Here is a 24,403-nt window from a genome sequence, read left to right as displayed (position 1 = left end):
TATTCATAAGGAAGGCGAGCCCGCTCCTCTGCACGCCGCGGCCGCCGCCATGAAGTGAGAGTGGGGCGGAAAATAGCGGTTCGGGGTCGGGTGCGGGGGTCTGGAAGATGAGGGTCCGGTGGACGCGCGTGAGGACCCGGCCGGGCGAGGGGAGACTGAAGGGGTGGCGTGGGGATGGCTGCGGGGACCGGCGGGGCGGCGATGAGACCGTGGGGAGGAGACGCGGAGGGGGTCGAGGGTCTCCTGGGAAACCTGGGGACGTCGGACCTCACGGCGGGGGAGTGTGGAGGCTGGAGAGGGGCTGAGGGGGCGGGGACTGACCCCACAGCCCCCGCCGCCAGGCTCAACGTGGACGGGCTGCTGGTCTACTTCCCGTACGATTACATCTACCCGGAGCAGTTCTCCTACATGCTGGAGCTCAAACGCACGCTGGACGCCAAGGTGGGTGGGCCCGGCCCGCGCTGCCCTCTTGACAGGTAGCGCCGTTTGTGGGGATCTAAGGCTGAGATTGCAGATCGTTGGGTTTTAAAAATCCAAGGCTTTCTGGGCGCGGTGGCTGGCGCCTGTAATCCCAGCGACTCGGGAGGCTGAAGCAGGAGGATCGAAAGGTCGAGGCCAGCCTGGGCAACTTAGCGAGACCCTGTCCCAAAATAATAAAAATAAAAGGACTGGAGATGTAACTTGGTGGAAGAGCGCCCTTGGGTTCAGTCCCCATGCCGAAAAAATCAATCTATCTGAGGTTCTCAAGATCCAGGAGTCCAAAATCTCCTGTTATCTAACAATGGTTTGAGCTGGGGGTGTAGCTCAGTGACAGGACACTTGCCTAGCATGGGTAAGGCCTGGGTTCAAACCCCCAGGACTGCCAAAAACAAAAACAAGAAGCTGAAACAGTAAAGGTTAATAGGAGCAGCTGAATTGCCCAGTACTTACCAATATACAGACTTTGGAGTGGGTGCTACCTGGTTTGGAATGCTGGACGCACAGGCTGTCAGCCAGGCACCCTTGGGAGAATCACTTAACCTCCTGCCATGGTTTCCACCTCTGTAAAGTGGAGCTAGCACTTTGCTAGCATGTGTGAGGCCCTGGGTCCCATTCCCAGCAGCTTGTGCAGGGCATGGACACACACACACACACACAGTAACTTTCACCTCAGGGTGTTGTTGTTAATACACAAAAGGCAGCAGTTCCCAAGTGAGGATGGTTTTGACCCCCAGAGGACATTTGGCAGCATCTGGGTATATTCCTGGTTGTCATCCCAGGAGGAAAGGAGCTACTGGCATTGGGTAGGTAGAGGCCATAGGTGCGAGACATCCTGCAGCTCACAGAACAGCTTCCCCATAACCCAAGTATTTTTTTGGCCCCAAATATCAAAGATATTTAGACATAGCACTAAGCACACAGTAAGTGCTTGGAAGCTTTTGCTAAACTAGAAGAAAAAGTGTTCATTGTACTTTATATATGTGTTTTTTTCTTTTTTTGGGGGGGGGGGGTTACCAGGGATTGAACTCAGGGGTACTCAACCACTGAGCCACATCCCCAGCCCTTTTTTGTATTTTGATTTAGAGACAGGGTCTCACTGAGTTGCTTAGCACCTTGCTGTTGCTGAGGCTGGCTTTGAACTGGAGAGCCTCCTGCCTCAACCTCCCGAGCCACTGGGATTATAGGCATGCGCCACCCTACCCGGCTATGTCAGATATTTAACCCACAGTTTCTCATATGTCCTCATTGTCATGCTGAGTAAGGGCGTAGTGTTAGGCCTGTTTTGGAGATGAGAATACTATGGCCCAGAGAGGGACACGTACTTACCGAAGACCACTCAACAAGGAGTGACAGAAATGAGGTGCAAACCCACTGCCCCTGGGACGCAGACCTTAATTTCTGTGTTGTCTTGATGGTCTCAGGTGGTGGCAGTTGAGGTAGGGTCCCCAAAGTTCGTGTTTCACGTTCTGAGAGTCAGCGTCTGTCTTTCCTGCCCCAACACACAGGGTCATGGAGTCCTAGAGATGCCCTCGGGCACTGGGAAGACAGTGTCCCTACTGGCGCTGATCATGGCCTACCAGCGGGTAAGTGACCCCCTGAGCCCAGGGAGAGGAAAGGTGCTGGACCAGAACTGAGCCCACTCGTCCTTGGCAGGCATATCCACTGGAGGTGACCAAACTCATCTACTGCTCAAGGACAGTGCCAGAGATTGAGAAGGTAGGCTGGAGTGGACCCCATGCCCATCCCCTGCTCTTCCAGGACATCTCTGGTCCCCTGGTGGTTGCCCTTCCTAGCCTAATGTGGTTGGGAAGCTGGCGAAAGGCTGGGACCTGGCAGGGCAGGGGCTGGAGCTTTCCGAGGCACCAAGCCCCTGCCCCTCGACTATTTGAGCAGGTGATTGAAGAGCTTCGCAAGTTGCTCAGTTTCTATGAAAAGCAAGAGGACGAGAAGCTGCCATTTTTGGGGCTGGCTCTGAGCTCCCGCAAGAACCTGTGTATTCATCCTGAGGTGATTACCCATTCCTTCCTCTTGCCCTGAGTCCCAGGTCCATTCAACCACAAGTCCTAGGTGCCCAGATGAGAGCTTCTCAGGGAGTATGAGAACTTCTCAGGACGTATGTGGGGGCTGTGAACAGAATTTCCTTATCAAATTCTTATTTCTTATTCATGGCCCAGGTGAGTGTACCTCCTCCTGGGAACCTGCTTATCTCCTCCAGCTCCCCAAGTCTGGCAGGCCTGACTTCCTGGCTCTGAAATTTATTAACCATGTATTTTTGGATAGGTGATTTGGGGCACCTGGGTCTCAGTCTTCCCTTCTATAAAATGGGTATAATTAAGCATCTGTCTCATACAGTTGATGAGATTGGGTGAGATGGTACAGTCGAGACCCTTAGCAGTACAAAGAGCTAAAAGAGTCTTAGAAATTATGATGTTTTTATGCATAATATATGGCATAGAATATTAGTTATTAAATTGTTATAGAACTGTTGCACTTAGCATGTGCTAGGTATTTCTAAGTGCTTGCGGTGCGGCCACTCATGGAATGCATGTCACATTATGTGTAAGAATATATGAGAAGTCTGGGCTGGGGACATAGCTTGGTTGGTAATGCAAGCACAAGGCCCTGGGTTCAATCCCCAGGACCGGGAAGAAAAAAAAAAAAAAAAAAGAATATATGAGAAGTGGTACATACATGGGATGATAAAAAGTAGCACAGACCTCCATGATCAAGGAAATGCAGAAAGGAAGAAGGGTTGGCAGGAAAAAAGCCAAAAATAACAAAAGAGAAGGGTCAGCAGCCCCCGAGCACTCCCTTTTTGGTTTTTTGTTTGTTTGTTTCCCTTGGATTTGGGAATTGAACCCAGGGACGTTCTACCCCTGAGCTACATCCCCGGCCCTTTTTAATTTTTTTTTTTTTTTTTTTTCTTTTGAGACAGGTTCTTACTAAGTAGCTGAGGCTGGCCTCAAACTTAATCCTCCTGCCTCAGCCTCCTGAGTCATTGGGATTATAGGTGTGTGCTACCACACCTGGCTCCAGAGCCCTCTTGTTGAAGGGAAAGGCAGCCCTGGGCTGCCACACATCAGAGCCTTGATGGGTACAGAATAGGACAAGGACTGTGGGCTCTCAGACTGTGGGTCTGGAACTAAAGTTTCCTGAAGGTTTTATGGTTTATTTATTTATTCATTCACTTTTTTGTGGCTGGGAATCAAACCCAAGGCCTTGTGCATGCTGGGCAAGTGTTCTTCCACTCAGCTCCATCCCAAGCCCAAGGCTTAATGTTTTAAAAATACAGGTTTCGAGTTGAGGTGGTGGCTTAGTGGTGGAGCATTTGCTTAGCATGTATGAAGCACTGGGTTCGAGTCTCAGCACTGCATATAAATAAATAAAAAATAAAGGTCCATCAACAACTAAAAAAAAAAAATACAGGTTGGCTGGGCATGGTGGTGCACACCTGTAATCCCAGTGGGCTCAGGAATCTGAGGCAGGAGGATTGCAAGTTCAAAGCCAGCCTCAGCAACTTTGCAAGGCACTAAGCAACTCAGTGAGAGACCATCTTTAAGTAAATGATAAAAAAGGACTGGGGATGTGGTTAAGTGCCCCCAGGTTCAATCCCTGGTATCAAAACCAAAACCAAAAAAAAAAAAAAAAAAAAAAAATTAGCAGGTTGAACATTCAAAAAAAATCCAAAATATTTCAAGATCTAAACTCTTTGAGTGCCAATATGACATCACAGGTGAAAAATTCTACACCTGACTTCGTATGATTGGTGAAAGTTGAAATACAGGCACACTCAAAGTACTGTATAAAATTTAGCCTGTGTACATGAATGAACCATAAACGAATTTCACATTTAGTCTTGGGTTCCATCCCCAAGATATCTCATTACGTATATGCATCTACTTCAAGAATCCGAACGACATCTGAAATCCGAAATCCTGAACACTTCTGGTCCCAAGCCTTTCAAAAAGGGACAGCTACCCTCGGGTAGTGGTGAGTCTGACTGGGCCGCAGTCCGGCTCCCCATGACGAGTCCCCTGGTGTGCTGACCAGTAATAAAACAGGTTGAGGTTCGAATTGTCCAGAAGTCCAGGCCAGCATGTCTCAGTACCGAGCTGTCCCCCGTGCCCCTAGGTGACACCCCTACGCTTTGGGAAGGACGTCGATGGGAAATGCCACAGCCTCACGGCCTCCTACGTGCGGGCACAGTACCAGCAGGACGCCAGCATGCCCCACTGCCGCTTCTACGAGGTGCCCGGGGGGCTGGCCGAGGGAGGGCGGGAGGGCCAAGATGCTGGGGCAGCCAGTCTTCCTGACCTCTGCCCCCTCGCCCCGCCCCAGGAGTTCGATGCCCATGGGCGCCAGGCACCCCTCCCTGCCGGGATCTACAACCTGGATGACCTGAAAGCCCTGGGCCAGCGCCAGGGCTGGTGCCCCTACTTCCTCGCCCGCTACTCAGTGAGGCTCACGGGGATGGGCAGAGGGGTGGGTGTGAGGGTGGTGGGCTGCCTGTGTCTGTCAGTGTCTAACCCTTAGCCTCTGAGCCTCGCCTGTGTGACCTGGGGTCTTTTGGCCCTGCACGTGTCTCTCCCCTTGTGTCGTCTGCCTCCGTGGGCCTGCGAGGGAGGCGTGTGGCAGTGGGGTGTCAGGCAGGCTAGAGTGCCCTGTCCTCCCCCAGATCCTGCACGCCAACGTTGTGGTTTATAGCTACCACTACCTCCTGGACCCCAAGATAGCAGACCTGGTGTCCAAGGAGCTGGCCCGCAAGGCCGTCGTGGTCTTTGATGAGGCCCACAACATTGGTAAGGAGGGACCTGGGTACAGAGGTGGTGGCAGCCCCTCAGACCTCCAGCCTGCCGGTCCCACAGCCCAGCCCGCGCCCTCTGTTCTCTAGACAACGTCTGTATCGACTCCATGAGTGTCAACCTCACCCGCCGGACCCTCGACAGGTGCCAGGGCAACCTGGAGACCCTGCAGAAGACAGTGCTCAGGTGCTGGCGGGGATGGGGGGAACAGCCGAGGCCTGGTGCCTGCCTGGCCAGAGACCCTCCCCAGCCCCCAGGGATGCGGTGCTATTCTGGTCCCCTGCATGTGTCCTGCAGGATCAAGGAGACGGATGAGCACCGCCTGCGCGATGAGTACCGCCGCCTGGTGGAGGGGCTGCGGGAGGCCAGTGCTGCCCGAGAGACTGATGCCCACCTGGCCAACCCCGTGCTGCCCGATGAGGTGCTGCAGGGTGAGCCGCCGCCCTCGCCGCCCACCTGCCTCCTGCCCCCCATCTCCCCTGCCAACTGGCTGACCCTCCTCCCCCGCAGAGGCGGTGCCCGGCTCCATCCGCACGGCTGAGCACTTCCTTGGCTTCCTGCGGCGGCTGCTAGAGTACGTCAAGTGGCGGCTGCGCGTGCAGCACGTGGTCCAGGAGAGCCCGCCGGCCTTCCTGAGCAACCTGGCCCAGCGGGTGTGCATCCAGCGCAAGCCCCTCAGGTGAGGCCGCGGCTGGGAGCTGGGTGCCTGCGGCACTGGGAGCGGATCCCAGCCACTTATCTGTGGGGCCTTGTCCTCCACACCCGTACTGTGGGCCACTGCGTTGCCAGTGTTGGGAGTGAGGTGTTGGCAGGGGCCACCTGGACGCTGGCTGGCCTAACTGGGCAAGGTTGGAGACTCTGGGTCGCTGGGTTGGGCGGGCCTGGCAGGCAGCGCACAGCTGGATCAGGGATTTGCCTGAAGAGAGTTTAACAGGCGCTGTTTATGGAGGGGATGTGCTGACAGCAGCTCGGATACTTTTTTTGCTTCTGGTGCTTTTGGTGCTGGGGACGGAACCCAGGGCCTCCAGTGTGCTAGGCAAGTGCTGTCCTGCTGAGCTGCACCCCAGCCCTGGGAGCGTCAGGAACCAGCAGGACAGGCCCTGGAGAGAGGCTTCTGACGGAAGCCGAGACCAGAATCCCAAGGTGCGGCAGGACTGGCGCTTGGGGAAAATGCCCCCGGCCCCCAGACCCATGTCACCTCCTGCCAGTGCCTCGCACTGTGCAACACTGCCTTCACCCCGCGCTGGGGCCGGAGCCTCCCCACGGTGCAGTCTGGGAGCACTGAGTGGAGGCTCAGCCTCCTGGGGCATGGAGCCAGCAGGTAGTGGAGCAGGAAGAGGAAGAGGGGCACCTGGACTTGCCCTTGCTGATTTGGGTTTGCAGATCATTGGTTTCCTCTGAGCCTCAGTTTTCTTTGTAACGTGGGTGGGTGTCTTCAGGTGGGTGAGGGAGAGGGCAGCAGAGCCAACAGCTGACCTTGTACCTGTGATCAGCTAAGCCCTCCATGTGCCTTATCCCGGCCGCATCCCCTGTGTGATGTCCTGTGCTGCAGATGAGGACACTGGGCCTCTGAGAGGGGACACACTCACCCAGTCTCGGCACTGCATGGTGGTTGTGACTTTGAAACCAGCTCTGTAGGACTCTGCAGCCCCTGGCTGCCCTGCCCCCGAGGGAGTGGAGCCGCTCTTGACGTGACTTTGCTCACCTCCCCCAGATAGGAACTTACAAGGGTAGAAACAGGGGCTCTGTCACTCAGCATGTGTTCCCAAGTGCCCGCGGTGTTCTGGGGATGCAGCGGTGACTGAGATGGCCTAGGCCACCCTCATGGGGCTCCTGACCCAGTGGAGGAGACAGACATACCCAGACAGGTGATCCCCACGGCAGGGCAGGGAGAACCTAAGGGCACCTGGGTCAGCTGGGGCCACAGACAGGCTTGTGGTCTGGGAGGCCGGCTTGAAAGTCTGACCACCCACCAGGCTCCAAAGCCAGGCGCTCCTGCTCCGGACCCGTCCCTGAGGGGCGAGCTCTGCGGGCCTACCTGTGTGCCACTGGCTGGTGGCTCTGTGTGTCGGTGCAGTTGACACGTGTCTACATGAGGGTGTGTGTGATCGTATTCCTCCTGAGGGTGGGGGACTGTGGCAGTGTCACCAAGGTGCCTGAGAGGTAGGAGAAACTGGTGTGCGTGAGACGCGTGGTCGTGCAGGACGAGTGATGTGATCGTGAGGTTCTGGGTGTGGCTCTGGGTCTTGTTTTGAGGAGACCCCACAGCAGAGAAAGGGGCCTCTGATCTTGTCCTTCCCTCTGCCCCCGACCCCGCCCGCCTGCCACCAGGTTCTGTGCTGAGCGCCTCCGCTCCCTCCTGCACACCTTGGAGATCGCTGACCTGGCCGACTTCTCCCCGCTCACTCTTCTTGCCAACTTCGCCACCCTGGTCAGCACCTACGCTAAGGGTAAGCTCACTTCTTGCTTCTACTGAGTCTCCTGGCAGCTGGAATCAGGGTCCCAGCCAAGCCTGAACTGCTGCTGGCAGGGGTTTGGACACAGGCCTTGTAGGGCTGGCTTGGAGGCTGGGCTCTATTTTGAGGGCACTGGGGAGCCACAGATAGATAGTTCCTGAGTGAGTGAGCCTTGTGCTCAGATTTGCATCTGCAGAGGCTCCCTCAGGCCACAGTGGGGAAGGACGTGCTGGGTATGAGATGCACCCTGCGTGCTGCGGGGCAGCTTCCTCTGGGGCGTGGCAAGGAGTTGGTCACTGTGTGACTGAGGGCAGTGGGGAGCCATGGCAGGTTCTGAGCAAGGGAGGTGCCAGATCAGATTTGTGCTTTAAAAAACTCCTGGCAGGGACTGGGGGCAGTTGTTGGGGTGGACGGCAGGTACCTGAGCAGGAGAGGAGGGGGCAGGAGCCTGGGGACAGAGGAAGGGGTAGTTTGGAGAGAGATGTGGGAAGAGAGGCTGAGATCTGGGAAGCACGTTAGTGGTGTGAGGACCCTCGGGTGGATTAGTTGAGGACACTCAGGTCTCCGGCTTGTGGGAGAGGGGGACATTCTGAAGGCTTCAGTCAGGGTCCGCCCCTAAGCTGACCGAGGGCTCAGCCCAATCCCTGGGGATTACCGGGAAACTAGGTCACGAAGCTGGGCCTCACAGGAGGAGGGTCTCCTCCCACCCAGGCTGTCAGCAAGCACGCTGGACGTGCCTCCTGAGGCCTCCTCTGTCCTGCTGTCCTCCTCGTGGCCTTTGCCTTGTACCTGTTCCCTGTCTACCAGCCGGCTCTTCACATGCATTGGCTGGAACATTCTTCTCCGTCTTCATCATCTCCCAGCCACCTCCCCTCGCCCTCCAGTCCTGGCCCAGCAGAGGCCACCTCCAGCCCTCCCTGAGCCCAAGGCTGGACCGTGCCACCTGCCCCATCTCCTCTGCCGCAACCCTGCCCACTCTGAACCGTTGCTCTCCTCCTGGACTGTGTGCCCTGGTGTGCAGGCCCCAGGCTGTCTTTGGCCACTGCTGTGTCCTCAGCACAGGGCCAGGCACAGAGGACTTGATTGTTTTTTACTAAGTGAAACTGAATATGCGAATTCATTCATTCGTTTATTTATGTAACAGAAGGCCTGGCCAGGCGCTGTGGAAACCCAGGACCCAAAAGAGGCCTCATCCCTGACCTCCTGGAAGTTATGTTCTAGAGGGGAAATTCAGTAGCAAAGAAATAAACAAAGACAATACTGGAAGGCACTAGTTGTGAAAAACGGGGTGTGTTGCTACTTACCTGTTGGGGGCAGACTGGCCAAGGACCCGCCGGAGGGGCTCCGCTCTGAGCGCTGGGGCTGGAAGCCAGGCCTCACGTTGGCCTCGCACTCCACCCTGGGAGCTGACTGTGAACAAAGGCTCAAATGGCCACCAGGGCTGCTGGGACGCTTTCCAGCGAGTGGGAGTGGGAAAGGGTGAGCTGCTTTTCAAAGGTCAGGCAGGAGGCTGGCGAGTGAGGGGAGGTGAGGGTGGTGCTGGGTCCCACGGTGATTCTGGATCCCTGGGTGAGATGGTGGCTGGCCAGGACTGGGCAGAGCACAGGGATATTTTGGAGGCAGCCCTGTGGGTTGCCGATGGCCCGGATGGAAGGGAGGGCTGTGGCAGGGGCCTGTGCTTGGGTCCTGGGCGGGCCTCCCATGACTGAGGGACGAAGCTCAGTGCTCCCGTGACCCTCGCGGAGGTCAGCCCGCGGGGCAGGCAGGCTGGGGTGTGTTTGGGCTCAGGCACCTGCGTTTGGGGCTTGGGACGCTGGTGTTTGGTCCCATTTGCCCCAGGGGTGGGGACTGGGCAGAAGCAGCAGTTGCTTTGTGGGAGTGGTGGAATGGGGGGCGACCTGGTGGGGGGTCTCACTGGCCTCCGTCTGTCCTCTAGGCTTCACCATCATCATCGAGCCCTTTGATGACAGGACCCCAACCATTGCCAACCCTGTCCTGCACTTCAGGTGGGACCCTGTGTCCGAGTGGGCATGACAGGCAGGTTGGCAGGGCCCCGCCCTCCTGGCCCGGCCCTCACTGCCCGGGTCTGCTCCCGCAGCTGCATGGACGCCTCCCTGGCCATCAAACCTGTGTTCGAGCGCTTCCAGTCTGTCATCATCACCTCTGGGGTGAGGAGCCTTCCCCTGACCCCTCCAGTCCTCCACCCTGGGTTCCTGGTACCTGCGTGGTCCTGATGACATCCCTCTTGCTGTCCCTCCTACAGACGCTGTCCCCACTGGACATCTACCCCAAGATCCTGGACTTCCACCCCGTCACCATGGCAACCTTCACAATGACACTGGCCCGAGTCTGCCTGTGCCCCATGGTGAGTGGAGAGGGTGGGGTTAGGGGTGCCTTCCTCTCGCAGCCTGTCTGCCCTTCCTCAGGTAGGAGAGCTGTTCAGCTGAGTGACAGGTCTCCATTCAGGTGGGCGGGCTCAGTGCTGCTCCTGTGGGCCTGGATGTGGGCCTGGATCGCAAAGCCCATCTCCTCTCTGGTTTTTTTTTTTTTTTTTTTTTTTTGATACCGGAGATTGAACCAGGGCACTTAACCACTGAGCCTAAGTTGCTCAGGGCCTCACTAAATGTGAGGCTGGCTTTGAACTTGTGATCCTCCTGCCTTAGACTCCCAATCTGCTGGGATAGTAAGACTGTGCCACTGTGCCCAGCTCTGATCTGTGAGGTGGAACTGCCTCCTCTCTGATCTCCCAACGCCACTGAGAGGATTCAGAGAATGAACACGTGGCTTTGCCCATTTAGTTTATTGCCCGGCTGGGATCTGAGTAGGTGAGACTTCCTCTCTGCATCAGTCTCCTTGGTAAATGGGCAGCTTAACACATGCCCAGAGTCTGGACATATTTTGGAAGTTGGAATTTTCCAGGCTTTAGAGGTGTTTTTTTCTTTTTGTGGAGCTGGGATGGAACCCAGGGCCCCACACACTCGAGGCAAGGGCTCTCCCACTGAGCTGCAGCCCAGCCCTGCACAAGCTTTTGAAGAGTCCCATGAGGTGGGTAAGCCGCCTCTAAGTGGACTCAGGTCAGCGCAGGGTTTGACAGAGCTTTCCAGCATTTGGAATTACCCTTCAGGGATTGTGGCCCCAGAACGACCACCTGCTGCACAGTGGCTTTGTGAGGATGGCCAGGGGTGCACGTTGGTGGCGAGCCATGTTTTGGACAGTCAGCCCAGCACTCGGGGCTGGCTGGGGTGTAGCTGCTGGTTGGGAGCGTGGACAGGCTCCTCGGGCTCAGTCCTTTTTCTGCTGTTCGCTTGCTGTGTGACTGTGGGCAGGTGAATTGCCTCTCCTGAGCCAGGTCACGTGTTCATACAACACCAGTAACAGGTAAGCCAAGGGTTCATCCAGTGACACTGTATCTATTTAAAGCTTTGAATGGCAGTAGCAGGTGAAGCACTCGTATGTTGCGACACTGCGGCTGCTTCCCTTATTGTGACCTCTTGCTTGCTCCAGATCATCGGCAGGGGTAATGACCAGGTGGCCATCAGCTCCAAATTTGAGACCCGGGAAGATATTGGTATGCTGCCTGCGGGGTCGGTTTCTGTGGGTTCCAGGAGGGAGGGGTGCCAGATGGACGAGGTCGCGCCACCTTAACAAAGTATCCTCAAACCCGGTAGCTTAGCAGTTACTTCTCACCCTCGGGCCATGTCTGTTCTGCATTGATGGGGGTGGGACGTCCCAGGTCCCCTCACTCTGGGGACTCCAACTTTGGCCATGTCACTGAGGCAACTGTGACAGGAGGGATCACCGATTGTAGTGGGCTGTGCAGCCACTAGTGTAGTGGGCTCCTAAAGCCACTTCTGCGCTCATCGACTATGGCGAGTCACAGGCCACGCCTGACTTCAGGAGGCTGGCCAGGGAGGAGAGGTGGGGGGTGTGAACAGCCCTACGACGGCCTCACCCCAAGTTCAAGGTAGGGAACGGGCGATGGACCAGCAGGGGCCCAACCTCTGACCCTCACAGCTGTGATCCGGAACTATGGGAACCTCCTGCTGGAGATGTCCGCCGTGGTCCCTGACGGCATCGTGGCCTTCTTCACCAGCTACCAGTACATGGAGAGCACTGTGGCCTCCTGGTATGAGCAGGTACGCCCAGCCTCCTGCCACTGCTCAGGGAGGCCCCTCACTCCTGGTGCCGCTCCTGTGGGCGTCGTTCCTGTTCTCAGTGCTGACACGTCACGTGACAGGAGGGCCCTACCACACGGGGACGTGCGTAGAACGGAAGGCACGCGCCCCTGTGCCCTGCTCCGTCCCCACCAGGTTGGGGGCTCAGCCAGTGTAGCCTGTGGGCTCTGGTGCCTGGCTGCTCTTTGCGGGCTTACCCTGTGACTGTCCCTCCAGCACGTACTGCTGGGTGTGGACGTGGGGAGCAGGTGTGGCTCGCTGGGCACCGTGCTCTTGTTGGGTGACGGTTCTGGAGAATTAAGGCTGGACCAGGACTCCAGGCAGAGCCTCTGGAGAACCTGCAGGAACCCTCTGGGGAGCGTGTGGCCAGGCCTGGGGCACGGTGGGGGGGGGCTCCTCACGGCCACACGGCCACGGCAGGATGTGGCGGGAGGGCCACACTTCTGCCCGGCTCTGGCCCAGCGCTCAGGGCTCGAGCACTCCCAGGTGAGATGAGTGCGCTCCAGGGAGCAGAGCCGAGACAGTGGCCTTGTCCTTGTATAGGCTTTTTCCATACAGTAGGAACGATGGCCGAGTGCCATTTGTGTCTTGCTACCCTGAGGTGATGAAAGTGGAGCCTACGCTGTAGCTTCCGCATCTGTGTCTGAGGCAGGGGAGTTCAGCTGGGTGTGTGGGTGAAGTAGGTCATTTGAACCCCACTTGCTTCCACAGTATTCGCCGAAAAGAGCTGTCCCCAGCGAAGTGCACAGGTGACCATGGGGGCTGGTTTCTGTCCCTGGTCTCTCGGTCCCAGCGTGAGTCCCTCACTGTCCATTAGAGTGTGGTGTGTGCACTCGGGGAAGCCTCCGCTGGCCCGGGGAGGTTACAGTCAGCTCCTGCACCCTCGCTGGTTTGGCGCTGGGTCCTGATTGGTCACCATGGGCCACGCACGCGCCTTTCCCACTGGACTCACTAAAGTGAGGTTGGACAATTCTGTCCTTCCCTCCACGTGTGTGTCCCAGACGGGCAAGCTGAGGCCCAGAGGCACGGCCCCTACACAGGAGTCTGTGGCAGGGCTGGGTTCACACGATGGCCACGCCCTGAATCCACTGCCAACCTGGGCCATGACTTCTGGATGTCCCTCCTTAGGGCATCCTTGAAAATATCCAGAGGAACAAGCTGCTCTTCATTGAGACCCAGGACGGGGCAGAGACCAGCGTTGCCCTGGAGAAGTATCAGGAGGTGGGTGTGGCTGGGGAGGCTGAGGCAGTGCCCGCGGGCTCAGGGGGCGGCTCTGAGGGTGACATGGCTGCCCCACCCCCCAGGCCTGCGAGAATGGCCGAGGGGCCATCCTGCTGTCAGTGGCCCGGGGCAAAGTGTCTGAGGGAATCGACTTTGGTGAGTGGACCTGGCTTCCCCTCCCAGGCCTGCCCGGCTCTAGAGCACCCGCCCACCACTCCGGGTCTGCTCCCTGGGGGTCCAGCGGCCTCAGCCTGGGCCGCAGGCCCCGCCCAGCACCCCGGGGCTCCCTCCTGACCCCGCCCCTGCCCGCAGTGCACCACTTCGGGCGAGCGGTCATCATGTTTGGCGTCCCCTACGTCTACACGCAGAGCCGCATTCTGAAGGTGAGCCGCACCAGGGACTCGCGGCTGTGGAGCGGCTGGGGGAGGGCGGGCACCTGGGCAGGGGTGGCTCCCGCCCTGCCTGCTGACGCCTCACCCCTCACCCAGGCCCGGCTGGAATACCTGCGGGACCAGTTCCAGATCCGCGAGAACGACTTCCTCACCTTTGACGCCATGCGCCACGCAGCCCAGTGTGTGGGCCGCGCCATCAGGGGCAAGACGGACTACGGCCTCATGGTCTTCGCCGACAAAGTACGTGTGTCCCCGTGGGCCCCGCCCTGGCTTCTGAGCCCCACGCTATCTCCCATTCAGCGTCCAGCCGGGAAGGGTGGCAGGGGCAGCGGGTGGCCCCGGCTCCTCTAGTCCCGGCCTGACGCCCTCTCCCCGACCCTGCCACGCGACAAAGCGGTTTGCCAGGGCCGACAAGCGGGGGAAGCTGCCTCGCTGGATCCAGGAGCACCTCACAGACGCCAACCTGAACCTGACTGTTGACGAGGGGGTCCAGGTCGCCAAGTACTTCCTGAGGCAGATGGCGCAGCCCTTCCACCGGGTGAGCCCCGGGCCCTCGCTCCCCCAGCCCGCTGCCTCACTGTGCACACGCCCAGCTCCGGAGCCCAGAGGAGGGCCAGGGCCCCAGGCAAGCCCAGGGGAAAGCGACCTCCTCCAGCATGGCGCTCGCGCCCTGGGGCCGCCTCCCTCCCTGGCACCTGTCTTCTGTTTACATGGGCAGCACGCTCTGGATTTTGTGGACATCTCCAAATTCGAAGTCCTGTCCTTTCGCCCACCTGTCCCTCCTGCCCCTCGAGTCCTGGGATCTCCCCACCACAGAGCTTCCTCAGTCCCGTCTGACTTCCTTTCTCTGACCCCGGCAGGAGGATCAGCTGGGTCTGTCCCTGCTCAGCCTGGAGCAGCTGGAGTCAGAGGAGACGCTGCGGAGGATAGAGCAGATCGCCCAGCAGCTGTGAACCTGGGCAGGGTCATCAAAGGAGTCTGAGGCCACTCCCTCATCTTGCCTGGCCCTGTCCCAGCAGCTCAGAGGACCCCTCAGGTGGACATTCCAAATATACAGCCTTTAATTACAGGGAGAGGGCAGCACTGATGCCCCATCCGCTGGGCACCCCCAGGCAGGGGTGTCCTGGGGAGATGGACAACCCTGTGCCTCCCGCCCCGCTCTTCCGGAGAAGCTGCAGCCACGTGGTCCTGTCTGCGTTAGCGGGGGCTCAGGTCCTGGGTACTGGCACTGAGGGTCCGAGGGGCCTCACTCAGGGGCCGACTGGGGAGCTGGGGACAGACACAGGGAGTGGTTAAAGTGGGTCTCTGCCCCAGTTGTCACGATGCCTGTCCCCCTGCCTCCACCCCAGGTACAACCTCCCTTCTGTCCTGGGATGTGCTCCACCTGAAACCTGCCAGTCCCTGCCACCATGGCTCCGCCCCACCCTTGCCCAGGTGTCCCTCTCACCTGAGCCCCAGTCGCTCTGGGACCATCCATGTTCAGCATGTTGAGTGACATGGCTCTCTTCATCCTGCAATGGATGGGCCAGAGAAGAACAAGGGAAACCCGGGAGGTCTGGCTCCCGCTCTGGGAGGACCTCTCCGCGCTAGGCTGGACCTTCACAGAGGAGCTGGGAGCCACCAGGAGCAGCATGGGGGGAGGGGCTCTGCCACCGAGAGCCAGCACTCACCCTGCGGCCCCTGCCAAGCCCTCCCCTCGGAGGCGGGAGACCAGCTTCTCACTTCCACGCCGGAGAGACTCGCGGAGCTTAGAGAAGGAGCTGCTCCTTCGCAGAGCCTGAGGAGGGCACGGGACAGTGACCGAACCCTAGCTGGCCCGTCGGTCCCCACCCCCATCAGGAGCCACAGCAAAGCCTGTCTCACCTGTTGTTCTGCATCACCAGCCGTGCCTGTGTTGGGAGCTCCTGGGGGACAGAGGGGGACATTGAGAGGGGCCCTAGGGAGCCCCTTGGAAGGGGGCAGGCGGGCGGGCGGGGCTCACCCCTTGGTGGCGGCAGGCCCTCCCTGCTCAGGATCTCTCTGTACAGCTCCTCCGCCTGCTCGTACTTGTTCTGTTTCAGGTAGGCAGAGGCCTGTGGGGAGGGCGGGCGTGGGGACCTTGGCTGTGATCTGGGAACTTCTCGGGACCCCCAGCCCACCTTTCTCTGTGCAAACCTGGCCATGCCTCCCAGGGCTCTTGGAGGAAGCCAGGCCGCCTCCTCGGAGGCCTGCCCTGGAGCAGGTGAAGCCCAGAGGGCACACGCCTGCTGCCACCAGCCTGTTCCCTGCCCTGCCTTGGCCAGTGACACCTCTGTGCCTGTACCGGGTGCAAACAGGGTGACTAGCCCCGGCTCTTGAAAGTGCTGAGATGGGGCTGCCCATAGTGGGTGCAATAAAGGCCTGCTGTTGGCATCTGGGCCTGCCCGTGTCCTCTTTGCTGGAATGTCCTCCAGCCACACACTTCTGTGTTTCCTGATGCTCCCAGTTCCTGGGCTGAGGGGACTCTTCAGTCAGGGCCCTGCCTGCAGACTGGTGTGACAGGACACCAAGGGCCTGGCAGAGCCCCCTCAGCCCCTGGGTGCTCCTGGTGCACCCCCTGCAGGCAGGGCCCCGTCAGCCGCGTGCACCTTACCAGGTTGTTCTTGGTCTTGGCCACGTTGGGGTCGTGGGGGCCACCCAGGGCCTCATAAATGCTCAGGGCGCGGGCGTAGTGCCGTTCCACATCCTCAAACTTGCCCTGGTTCTGGCAGAGCAGGGCCAGGTTGTTGAGCTGCTTGGCCACGTCTGGGTGGTCGGCGCCCAGGACCTGGGGGGTCACAAGCCATTGGAGTCATGGGGTTGGTGGGCCCTGTGATGTGGCACTGCCATGGGAGCCATCGGGCAGGGATTATAGAATAAAAGAGGAGTTACAGGGGGCAGAGGCCACAGTGATGCAGAAACTTGTGGAATACAGGGTTCAAGGGTAGATCAGAGAGCGGGACTGGGATGGGGCATATGAGGTCAGTGACGGTGAAGTTGAAGGTCAAGGGATGGGTCATGTGATTGAGTGATCTAGGCCCAAATTGGGGACCCAGTACCAAATGTGAGGGGCACAAGAGGTTGAGGATCAAAGGGAGAGGTCACATGGCACCAGGTCACAGCTACACAGGGTAAGGGCTCCTCTGGGATCGGGCAGGGGGACCTTCTCACGGATCTCCAGGGCGCGCTGGCACAGGGGCTCTGCCTCCCGGTAACGCCCACGCTTCCCGTAGAGGACTGCCAGGTTGTTGAGGGTGGCGGCCACCTGCAGGGCGGGGGTGTGCGGGTTGGACCGGGCGGGCTCGGCTGGCCCTTCCTCCTGGGGCCCCCACTCACCGCAGGGTGTTCAGGACCCAGCGTCTGCTCCCGGATCTGCAGGGCGTCATGGAGGAGGTCTGTGGCCTCCTTGTACTTGTTCTGGTCCCTGTGAGGCAGGCACAGGGATGGCGGGGCTGGTCCAGACAGGCCCAGGGAGCCAGGCATGAGTGGCACCCTGCAGGTCTCCCCTCGGGTCTCCCCACACCTCCCAAGACTAGCGGTGGTCCCCGCACTGCCAGGTCTCTGCCAAGCCTCTGGCCACCCCATCTCTCCTCTCCACTTGGGTCTGGTGCCTTGCTGACTTGAGTCTCGGCCACTCCCACCATCTCTGCTGTCCTCCCTGTTTTCCTGTCCTCTCCCATCCTGTCCCCCTGCCCCCTCTTGCCCACGAGCCCCACGTTGAGGGGATGCCAGGTCCTTCCGCTTCCAAGAGTGGGCCCTGTCAGCTACAGCCCTCACCGGTACACCAGGGCCAGAATGTTGAGCATGGTGGCCACGTCAGGGTGGCAGTGGCCCGAGCTCCGCTCCAGGTCCTCTAAGGCCTGGCGGCACAGAGGCACAGCGACCTCGTAGCGGCCCTGGCCCGCATACTGGATCACCAGGTTGTGCAGGGTCCGAAGGCGGGCGGGGATCTCGTAGCCGCCCTGCTGGGCTGCTGCGGCCGCTGCTGCTTCGGGGCCTAGGGGAGGCAGGCACTGAGTCACCACAGGTGCCACCAACCCACAACGGCCATGCTGGGCCTGGGCCCCCACGCTGACTTCTGAGCTGGGGAACAGGCATCTAACCGGCTGGTGCTATGTGTCCTGGGCTGGGGACAGATGTGCTGGGGGGGGCGCCTTCACGGGTCCCAGCCTCACCTGCCTGTCATCCCCGCCAATGCCGCCGCCTGCCCATCCTCCTCCTGACCATGCCCTGCCGGCCCCCTCCTGCCCAGAGAACTTGGGGTCCCTCCCTAGCCTGGCCATGCTCCACCCACCTTTCCTCTCCTCCTCCTCACTGGGGAACAGGGAGGCCAGGCTGTCTCTGCGAGGCGGGGACTCAGGTCGCTACGGGGAGACGGGAGAGCGGCAGTCATGAGAACGGGGCTTGTTTCAGAGCCTGGGGTCCTGAATCCATCTTGGGGTTTGAGGGAGGTGCTGATCAGAAGCCTTCAGGGTCTCCTGGGACTTGAGGAGGATCTGGGGCTTTGTGGAGCAGCCAGGGGGGCTTTTGGGAAATTCTGGTGGGTCTGAGGGCTCAAGGCTTCACAGGTGCTGGAGGCCTTGGGGTTCTGAGGAGGGACGGGAACTTTTGGAGCTCTGTCATGGCCAGTGTCCCGCCCCGCCTTGTCTGGTACCTGGCTCTCCTCGGGCGGGTCATACTGCCGCAGCTGCCCCAGGAACTGGAGATGGTTCTTCTCCTCCTCCAGCTGGGCCACGGCCTCCTCGCTGGCCCGCAGCCGCCGCTGCGTCTCCTCCAGCTCCTCGCGCAGCCAGGCGTTCTCCTGCGCCAGCCTCCGGGCCTGTGCCCGCAGCCGCTGCTTCTCAGCCTCCAGCACGCCCACGTGTGCCGACAGGGCCAGCAGCACCTGCCAGGGTCAGGGTCGGGGCCGGGGCTGAGGGCTGTCCTGGCCCAGCCAGGCTGCCAGGCAGGGGAGCACCCCCGTTCTCCCTGGGACCCTGCAGATGCTACAGACGCCATGGGGTGCTCAGAGCCTCCGAGGGACTCTTCTCAGGGCCACTTCATATTTCACCCATGGAACCCAGAGTCTCCCCAGGACCCACAGGTGCCACCAACCCCACAACGGCCATGCTGGGCCTGGGCCCCCACGCTCTACCAGAGGACCCCGTCCAGTTCAGGGCATACACTGATGCTGCTGCGGGCTCCGTCCCTGGCCTGAAGCCTGTCCCTCCAGGCCGGTGTCCCATCGCCTTTCCACCTCAGACTTGCTTCCCTGCATACCTGGACCCCCAGACCTGAGCCCCACCACCTGGCCCCTCATACCTGGGCCTCGCCTAGCCCCAGCTCGATGGCCTCCAGGGAGTGGCCCACCACCTGCTGCTTCTCCTCCAGCAGCTCCGAGCCAGGCACAGGGCCCTGCACGGCCAGGGCTTCCGCCAGGTGACCAGCCAGGCTGCGGTGCTCTGCCCGCAGGGCCTCCAGCCCCTGCACCACCTGTCGTGTCTGCCGCACCAGCTCCTCCGGGTTCAGGCGCTCTGGACCCAGCCCCATGCTCCCGGGGGCCGCCACCTGCACAGACATGGCTGCTCCTGGGGGTGGCAGGGGACATGGGGGAGTCACCCACCGCAAGGCAGGCCAGTCCCCATGCCATGCCAGCCAGTCAGATCCCAGCCTCTCCTCATGCCTCTCTCTGTCCACCCATCCTGGCCAGTCTCTGCCCCTGAGCCCTCTTCATCCCAGCCAATTGCTCTCCACTTCCGTCCCTGCCGTGGGTCCCTCACCGGGCTACCTTTCTAGTCCACCTTCTCTGTCTTCTGAACCCAGGGCTCCCCTGAGGACAATTCCAAAAGTTTACTATATGTAATTAACCAGGAGGGCACACCGCTGGCTCTTGAACCCCCCACCTGCACTTGGCCAGTCACACTGGCCCTCCCCACCCAAGGTCCCCAGCTGCCTGGCCCAGAGCTCCCAGCAGGCAGGGTGCCCTGGGACGAAGGCACCTCCTCTGCTGGGTGTGGGGGGCGGGGCGCGTGGAGGCGCAGCTCCCTGTGAGCTCATTCTGAGGGTGTTTTTGTTAGGAACCAGTCAGGCCACCGAGGGTGGGTGGGGCGGAGGCGAGGGCCAGGGGCTGGGGCACCGGAAGCAGAGGAGCCTCTAGGTTGGGAGGAGAAGGAGGGGGCCGCATGGTAGCTCCTGGGCTCCGTGGACCCTGAGGAGACAGGGGCTCCACCCTCCACCACAGACAGGCTCAGCCAGCCCAGGGCCTGTTGGAACACACGTGTGGCACAGGTGTGGCCCACGGATGTCACTGGCTGTGTGACAGTGGAGGTCTAAAGCCTCCTAATAAGCTGAGATCCCACATGGGGGATTTTGCGTGGTTGCCTGTGGGTGACCAGGTCTGGCACTTAGCTGGTGATGCCTTTGGAGTCCTTGTAGAAAACTGTCCTCAAACCCACCTCAATTTATGACGGCTTCATCCGATGCATCGCCATCGCGTCTACACACACCCTCCCAAGGTTTTCTTCTGGTGCGGGGGAATTGAACCCGGGATGACTGACCACCGGGCCACTTCCCCAGCCCTTTTTATTTTGAGACAGGGTCTCACTAAATGGCCCAGGCTGGCCTCCCCTTGCAATCCTCCTGCCTCAGTCTCCCTAGTGGGTAGGATTAGAGGTGTGGCCACCAACCCAGGTTCCTCCCGAGTTCTTAAAGACACAGTGCAACACACATTCTCCTCGTAGAGACAACTCAACACACACTTGCACACGCCCTTCTTTCGAACAACACAACACACACATTCCCTCTCGACATACACACACTTCCTCACTAGACATACGGTACAATACATGCTTGTTCTTATCTTAGGAATACGACACACACTTTCTCCTCTTCAAAATACAGCTCAAACTGGGTGTGGCAGCGCACTTGGAATCCAGCGGCTCCGGAGCAGAGGTAGAAGATCGCCAAGTTTGAGACCAGCATCAGCAACTTAGTAAGACCCTGTCTCAATAAAAAGAATTATAAAGGGGTGGGGATGTGGCTCAGGGGTAGAGCACCCCTGGGTTCAATCCCCAGGACCACAAAACACAGCTCAACTCGCAAGCTCACACATCCACATTGTCCTTCCAGAAACATGACCTAATGCAACATGTGACCTCAGGTGCACGCATGTACGTTCTTCTTTTAGAAACACCCACTGGAAACACAACCCCACACACAGACGCATTCTCCTTTCAGAAATACAAGCCAACACACGCAGAGAGGGGCTCTGAATACTCCCGGCCCTTCATCTCCCAAAATCCAACCAAATCCCAAATTGCTCACAAATTGTGTCCCTGCACTCATCCATGACTTCCTCCCATGCCCACACAGTCCCCTGAGCAGCCACCCCCTCCTTACGTCCCTGAAGCCCCTCCAAACACACTCCAAGAATCCACTGGGGACAGGACCCCTTCTCCATCTCCCCCACTTCCTCCAACTCCCTCTACCTCCACCCTGCCTGGCCAGGGAGACTCACAGGGCACACACCCAGGTACCCAGACACACCGATGGCCCCAAACTCAGAGTTGGATATTCTGTGGGCCGCGGGTGCCCACGGGCGGGCGGCTGCAGTGCCCTGTCTGCCTGCGCGCCCTCTCAGGCGCTTCACACCACCAGCACCGTGTCCACCACCAGCAGCCTGAGCTCTCCACACCTGCTGGCCAGACCATCATCACGCATGGTAAGTGTCCCATGCACTTCACACACCACAGACTCTCCATCACCAACAAACTCTCGGTATATCTATACATCTGTATCTGTATACAGAGATGTTCCTCCACTTATCCATGGCACGGCGTCCTGATAAACCTGTTGCAAACTGAAAATATCACAAGCTGAAAACTGATTTCGTGCAGCCACCTCCTGGACATCTGAGCCCAACATAGCACACTGCAGAGTGCTGCTCCGCTCCTCCAATGATCACCAGGTTGACCAGGGACTGAGGTCACTGGTCCTGCCCAGCATCACAAGAGAGGATGGCATGGCATATCGCTAGCCCAGGAAAGAAAAAATCAAAATTCGGAACTCAGAGTTCGAAGTACAGTTTCTCCTGAATGCACATCACTTTCACAAACTGTAAGTCAACTATTCCTAATCATCGTTAAGTCAGGTCCATCTGGAAATGAATCCATCTCCAGTTTCTGTGCGGGGGTGGAGGTCTGTATAATACACCCTACTGTCTCACCCTGTGCACACACGCTACATAGAAGGTCACACTCACGGCCCCACAGTCCATCAAGGGCCAGCCTGACAACCACAAGCACATAAAGTGTTCACCCAGTTTTGTCAGTGTAACAACCCCCCCACCAACCTTATCTCAGATGTGGCCTCACCTACACCACCCCGGGGCTAGGGCACCACAGAAACCACAGCTCTGCCACAGCCATCCATCACTCAGCCTGTCACCTACACACACACCAGCCCCTCAGCTCATGCAGAGCCCCACGTGCACAGCAGCAGAGCCAGCAGGAGAGTAATCACAGGCACGGCCCACACATGGCTCTCCTCTTCCATCCTGTCACCCAGGCACAGGACAATCCCAGCCACACATTACTCCCTACAGTGAGGTCTCCCCGCTCTCCGCTGCCAGTCCACAGCAACTGCGGAGAGCGCTCACACGCGCGCACACGCACTCACTTCCTCTCCGGACTCACGGCCTCACTCCCAACCCCACGGTTCCACACACGCCGTCCCATGAAACAGTCCCCGGCCACAGTCACACACAGCTCCATGCACCACCACGGTGACACACCACCAAAAAGGCAACTGCCGTCCCCTGTGCCCACACACTCCACCGTACAGGCAGGACAACCGCAGCCGCACAACACCCACGTCTAATCCTACACACAGCGGCCAGGGGAGGGTCAACTAAAGCCACAGGATCCTTGGCTGCACACACGAAGTCCTACGAAGGGCCCAGCTCCCAGCACACACACACGCCATCCCAGACGCACAATCAGAGGTCACATCACAGAAAGCTGCCACCTCGTCCACACGGTCCTGGGTTACGGGGCAGCGCATCTCCCTTCCACACTCACAGCCGGACCCCGCTCTCTTCTGCACACACACGCACCACAGGGCCGCACGCACGGGCCCCATCACCGTGCCCCAGCCCCGCACCCTTCCCCAGGCGGCGGCGGCCGGCCTCCCGGCGGTCACCAGGGTCCCCTCCCTCCGCCAGGCCCCGCCCCATCCTCGCTCTGTTTACCTGAGCTCGGGGGAGGGCGCGGCGCGGCGGGGCCTGGGGACCCCCGGAGGCCCCGGTCTGGACGGGGGCGTCCGGGGGCCGCAGGTCTGTCCCGCTCACAGGCCAGCGGGCCCCAGGGCGCGCGCCAGGCCCGGCCCTCGTCCCCGCCCGCGCCCCCAGCACCGCGGCTCCCCGGACGCCTGCGCCCCTCTCCGGCGCCCACCTGGCCGCGGAGGACTCCGGACCGCCCGGCCTCGCTCCGCCCGCTGCGCCCCGCCGCCGCCCCGTGCGCCCGCTGCGCCCGCGGCTCGGCCCCGCGGCTCCTCGAGGGGCGGGGCGACCGCAAGCCACGCCCCCGCAGGTGTGCAGCCCCGCCCACCTCCCGCTGGAAGTTTGGCCCCTGCCTCCGCGCGGCCCACCGGGATCCCAGCGCCTCCGGCTCCCGTGGGCCCGCACCTCCCGGCCACGTCGAACCTGACCTGAGGCCAGAAGGGCCGCGCTGGAATCTTGGAAACTTGGGACCTTCAAAACTCTGGATCCCGGACCGACGACATTCTTTACCTCCCTTCCCACTGATCTCATCGTTTGTCAAGTCTCTTCTCAAAGGCCTCCTCCTCTAAGAGGTCTTCCTTGATTGCTCCTTTTTTTTTTTTTTTTTTTTTTTGGGTATTTAGGATTGAATCCAGGGGCACTTAGTCACGGATAGTCACGGAGCCACAGCCCCAGCCCTTTTTATTTTTATTTTGAGACAGGGTCTCACTCAGTTGCTTAGGGCCTCACTAAATTGCTGAGGCTGATCTGGAACTTGCATTCCTCCTGCCTCAGCCGCCCAAATTGCTGGGATTACAGGCGTGCGCCACCATTCCCGGCTCCGATCGCTCCTTTTAATCGGCACTTTCCTACCGAAATGTCACTTCATTTTTCTGCTTGATTTTGTTCACGAAACTTTTCAGGGTCTAAAATCATTTTATGTAACATATACCACTCTGTTATATTACATAGCATAGGTTACATTCTTGGTGAGGGAATGTGTTGGGTTCAAATGCGATTCCAGCATTCACTGTGCAACCTTAGGCAATGAACCTCCCCGTGCCTCAGTTTTCTAACCTGTAAAGTGGGAACAGTTGAAGCCTGCAAGGATTGACTCAGGGCCTGGCACATAGAAAGTATTTGGTATCTATTAGCTACTGATTGTATTACTGGTTCCTATTTCCCCCTACTGGAATGTCACCTCCTGAGGGCAGGACTCTCTTGTCCACAGTGTATCTTTGGCACCAGTACAGAGCGTGGTGCAAAGTAGGTGCTCAATAGATATTTGTTGGGCGAATGAACGAGTCAAGTTCTAGAACCCTGAAGTGGGTGCATGATTTTTAACCATAGAACTTAGCTAACCGAGTTCCTGGGATCCCTTACAGGTCAGCTCACTGCACTGTGGGATTCTTCCAGCAGAGGTCGCTGCTGCTCCGTGGACCAGGCCCACTCCAGGGTGGCTTGGAACCCGTTCTTCGATCCCCAACGCAGAGGCTTCCTTCTCCAGGAAGCCCTCTCCCACCACCCCCACCCCAGGCCTGCAGTCTCTGGGGCTCCCATACCCCTAGCCCTGCGCAGTCGGGGTCATCACTGTCTGGGGACAAGTCTGTCTCCAATACTAGACTGCGGAGGGCAGGGCAGGACA

General features: G+C 59.3%; 2 protein-coding genes across 5 annotated transcripts; one reads left to right on the top strand and one right to left on the bottom strand.

Annotated features, from left to right (window-relative positions):
• On the top strand, positions 1 to 15,910 carry Ercc2 (ERCC excision repair 2, TFIIH core complex helicase subunit). Of its 3 annotated transcripts, XR_007105385.1 has the most exons (24): positions 1 to 54; positions 342 to 441; positions 1,986 to 2,063; positions 2,134 to 2,196; positions 2,374 to 2,487; positions 4,612 to 4,728; positions 4,819 to 4,935; positions 5,156 to 5,279; positions 5,372 to 5,468; positions 5,580 to 5,713; positions 5,793 to 5,961; positions 7,614 to 7,732; positions 9,675 to 9,744; positions 9,837 to 9,906; positions 10,002 to 10,103; positions 11,243 to 11,306; positions 11,753 to 11,874; positions 13,042 to 13,134; positions 13,218 to 13,290; positions 13,447 to 13,517; positions 13,623 to 13,766; positions 13,921 to 14,064; positions 14,387 to 14,562; positions 14,876 to 15,910. XR_007105385.1 is itself a non-coding variant. In XM_047528214.1 (23 exons), the coding sequence occupies exons 1-23, from the start codon at positions 50 to 52 to the stop codon at positions 14,477 to 14,479; spliced, it is 2,283 nt and encodes a 760-aa protein (XP_047384170.1). In that variant the 5' UTR covers positions 1 to 49; the 3' UTR covers positions 14,480 to 15,910. The 3 variants fall into 3 exon arrangements, 2 of the variants coding, with proteins under 2 accessions (XP_047384170.1, XP_047384171.1); XM_047528214.1 differs by having other exon boundaries at positions 14,387 to 15,910; XM_047528215.1 differs by lacking the exon at positions 1 to 54 and adding an exon at positions 110 to 128 and having other exon boundaries at positions 14,387 to 15,910.
• On the bottom strand, positions 14,566 to 22,945 carry Klc3 (kinesin light chain 3). 2 transcript variants are annotated; one of them, XM_047528216.1, is made up of 14 exons: positions 22,750 to 22,945; positions 20,382 to 20,501; positions 18,825 to 19,090; positions 18,178 to 18,408; positions 17,818 to 17,887; positions 17,301 to 17,520; positions 16,860 to 16,947; positions 16,687 to 16,788; positions 16,138 to 16,311; positions 15,508 to 15,598; positions 15,390 to 15,430; positions 15,197 to 15,303; positions 14,974 to 15,037; positions 14,566 to 14,795 (listed from the first exon to the last, which is right to left on the bottom strand). In XM_047528216.1, the coding sequence occupies exons 3-14, from the start codon at positions 19,080 to 19,082 to the stop codon at positions 14,724 to 14,726; spliced, it is 1,518 nt and encodes a 505-aa protein (XP_047384172.1). In that variant the 5' UTR covers positions 19,083 to 19,090; positions 20,382 to 20,501; positions 22,750 to 22,945; the 3' UTR covers positions 14,566 to 14,723. The 2 variants fall into 2 exon arrangements, 1 of the variants encoding a protein (XP_047384172.1); XR_007105386.1 differs by having other exon boundaries at positions 14,710 to 14,795; positions 14,974 to 15,430.
• Between the last annotated feature and the right edge of the window lie 1,458 nt (positions 22,946 to 24,403).

Source organism: Sciurus carolinensis, chromosome 16, assembly GCF_902686445.1.
Source record: "Sciurus carolinensis chromosome 16, mSciCar1.2, whole genome shotgun sequence".
Taxonomy (NCBI): Eukaryota; Metazoa; Chordata; class Mammalia; order Rodentia; family Sciuridae; genus Sciurus; species Sciurus carolinensis.
The sequence above is the reverse complement of the archived record's forward strand: the minus strand, read 5'-3'. Positions and strand labels throughout refer to the sequence as shown.

What these genes read in the sequence shown, in the direction of transcription:
- Ercc2 (XM_047528214.1), top strand. An exon ending in ACTTCCTCGCCCGCTACTCA is followed by an intron (nt 4,936 to 5,155) that starts GTGAGGCTCACG and finishes GTCCTCCCCCAG; the next exon opens with ATCCTGCACGCCAACGTTGT. An exon ending in ATCCAGCGCAAGCCCCTCAG is followed by an intron (nt 5,962 to 7,613) that starts GTGAGGCCGCGG and finishes GCCTGCCACCAG; the next exon opens with GTTCTGTGCTGAGCGCCTCC.
- Klc3 (XM_047528216.1), bottom strand. Translation starts at nt 19,082, where the DNA reads ATGTCTGTGCAGGTGGCGGCCCCCGGGAGCATGGGGCTGGGTCCAGAG. An exon ending in CCCTGGAGATCCGTGAGAAG is followed by an intron (nt 16,312 to 16,686) that starts GTCCCCCTGCCC and finishes GTGACCCCCCAG; the next exon opens with GTCCTGGGCGCCGACCACCC. An exon ending in GGCTTGGCAGGGGCCGCAGG is followed by an intron (nt 15,038 to 15,196) that starts GTGAGTGCTGGC and finishes CATCCATTGCAG; the next exon opens with GATGAAGAGAGCCATGTCAC.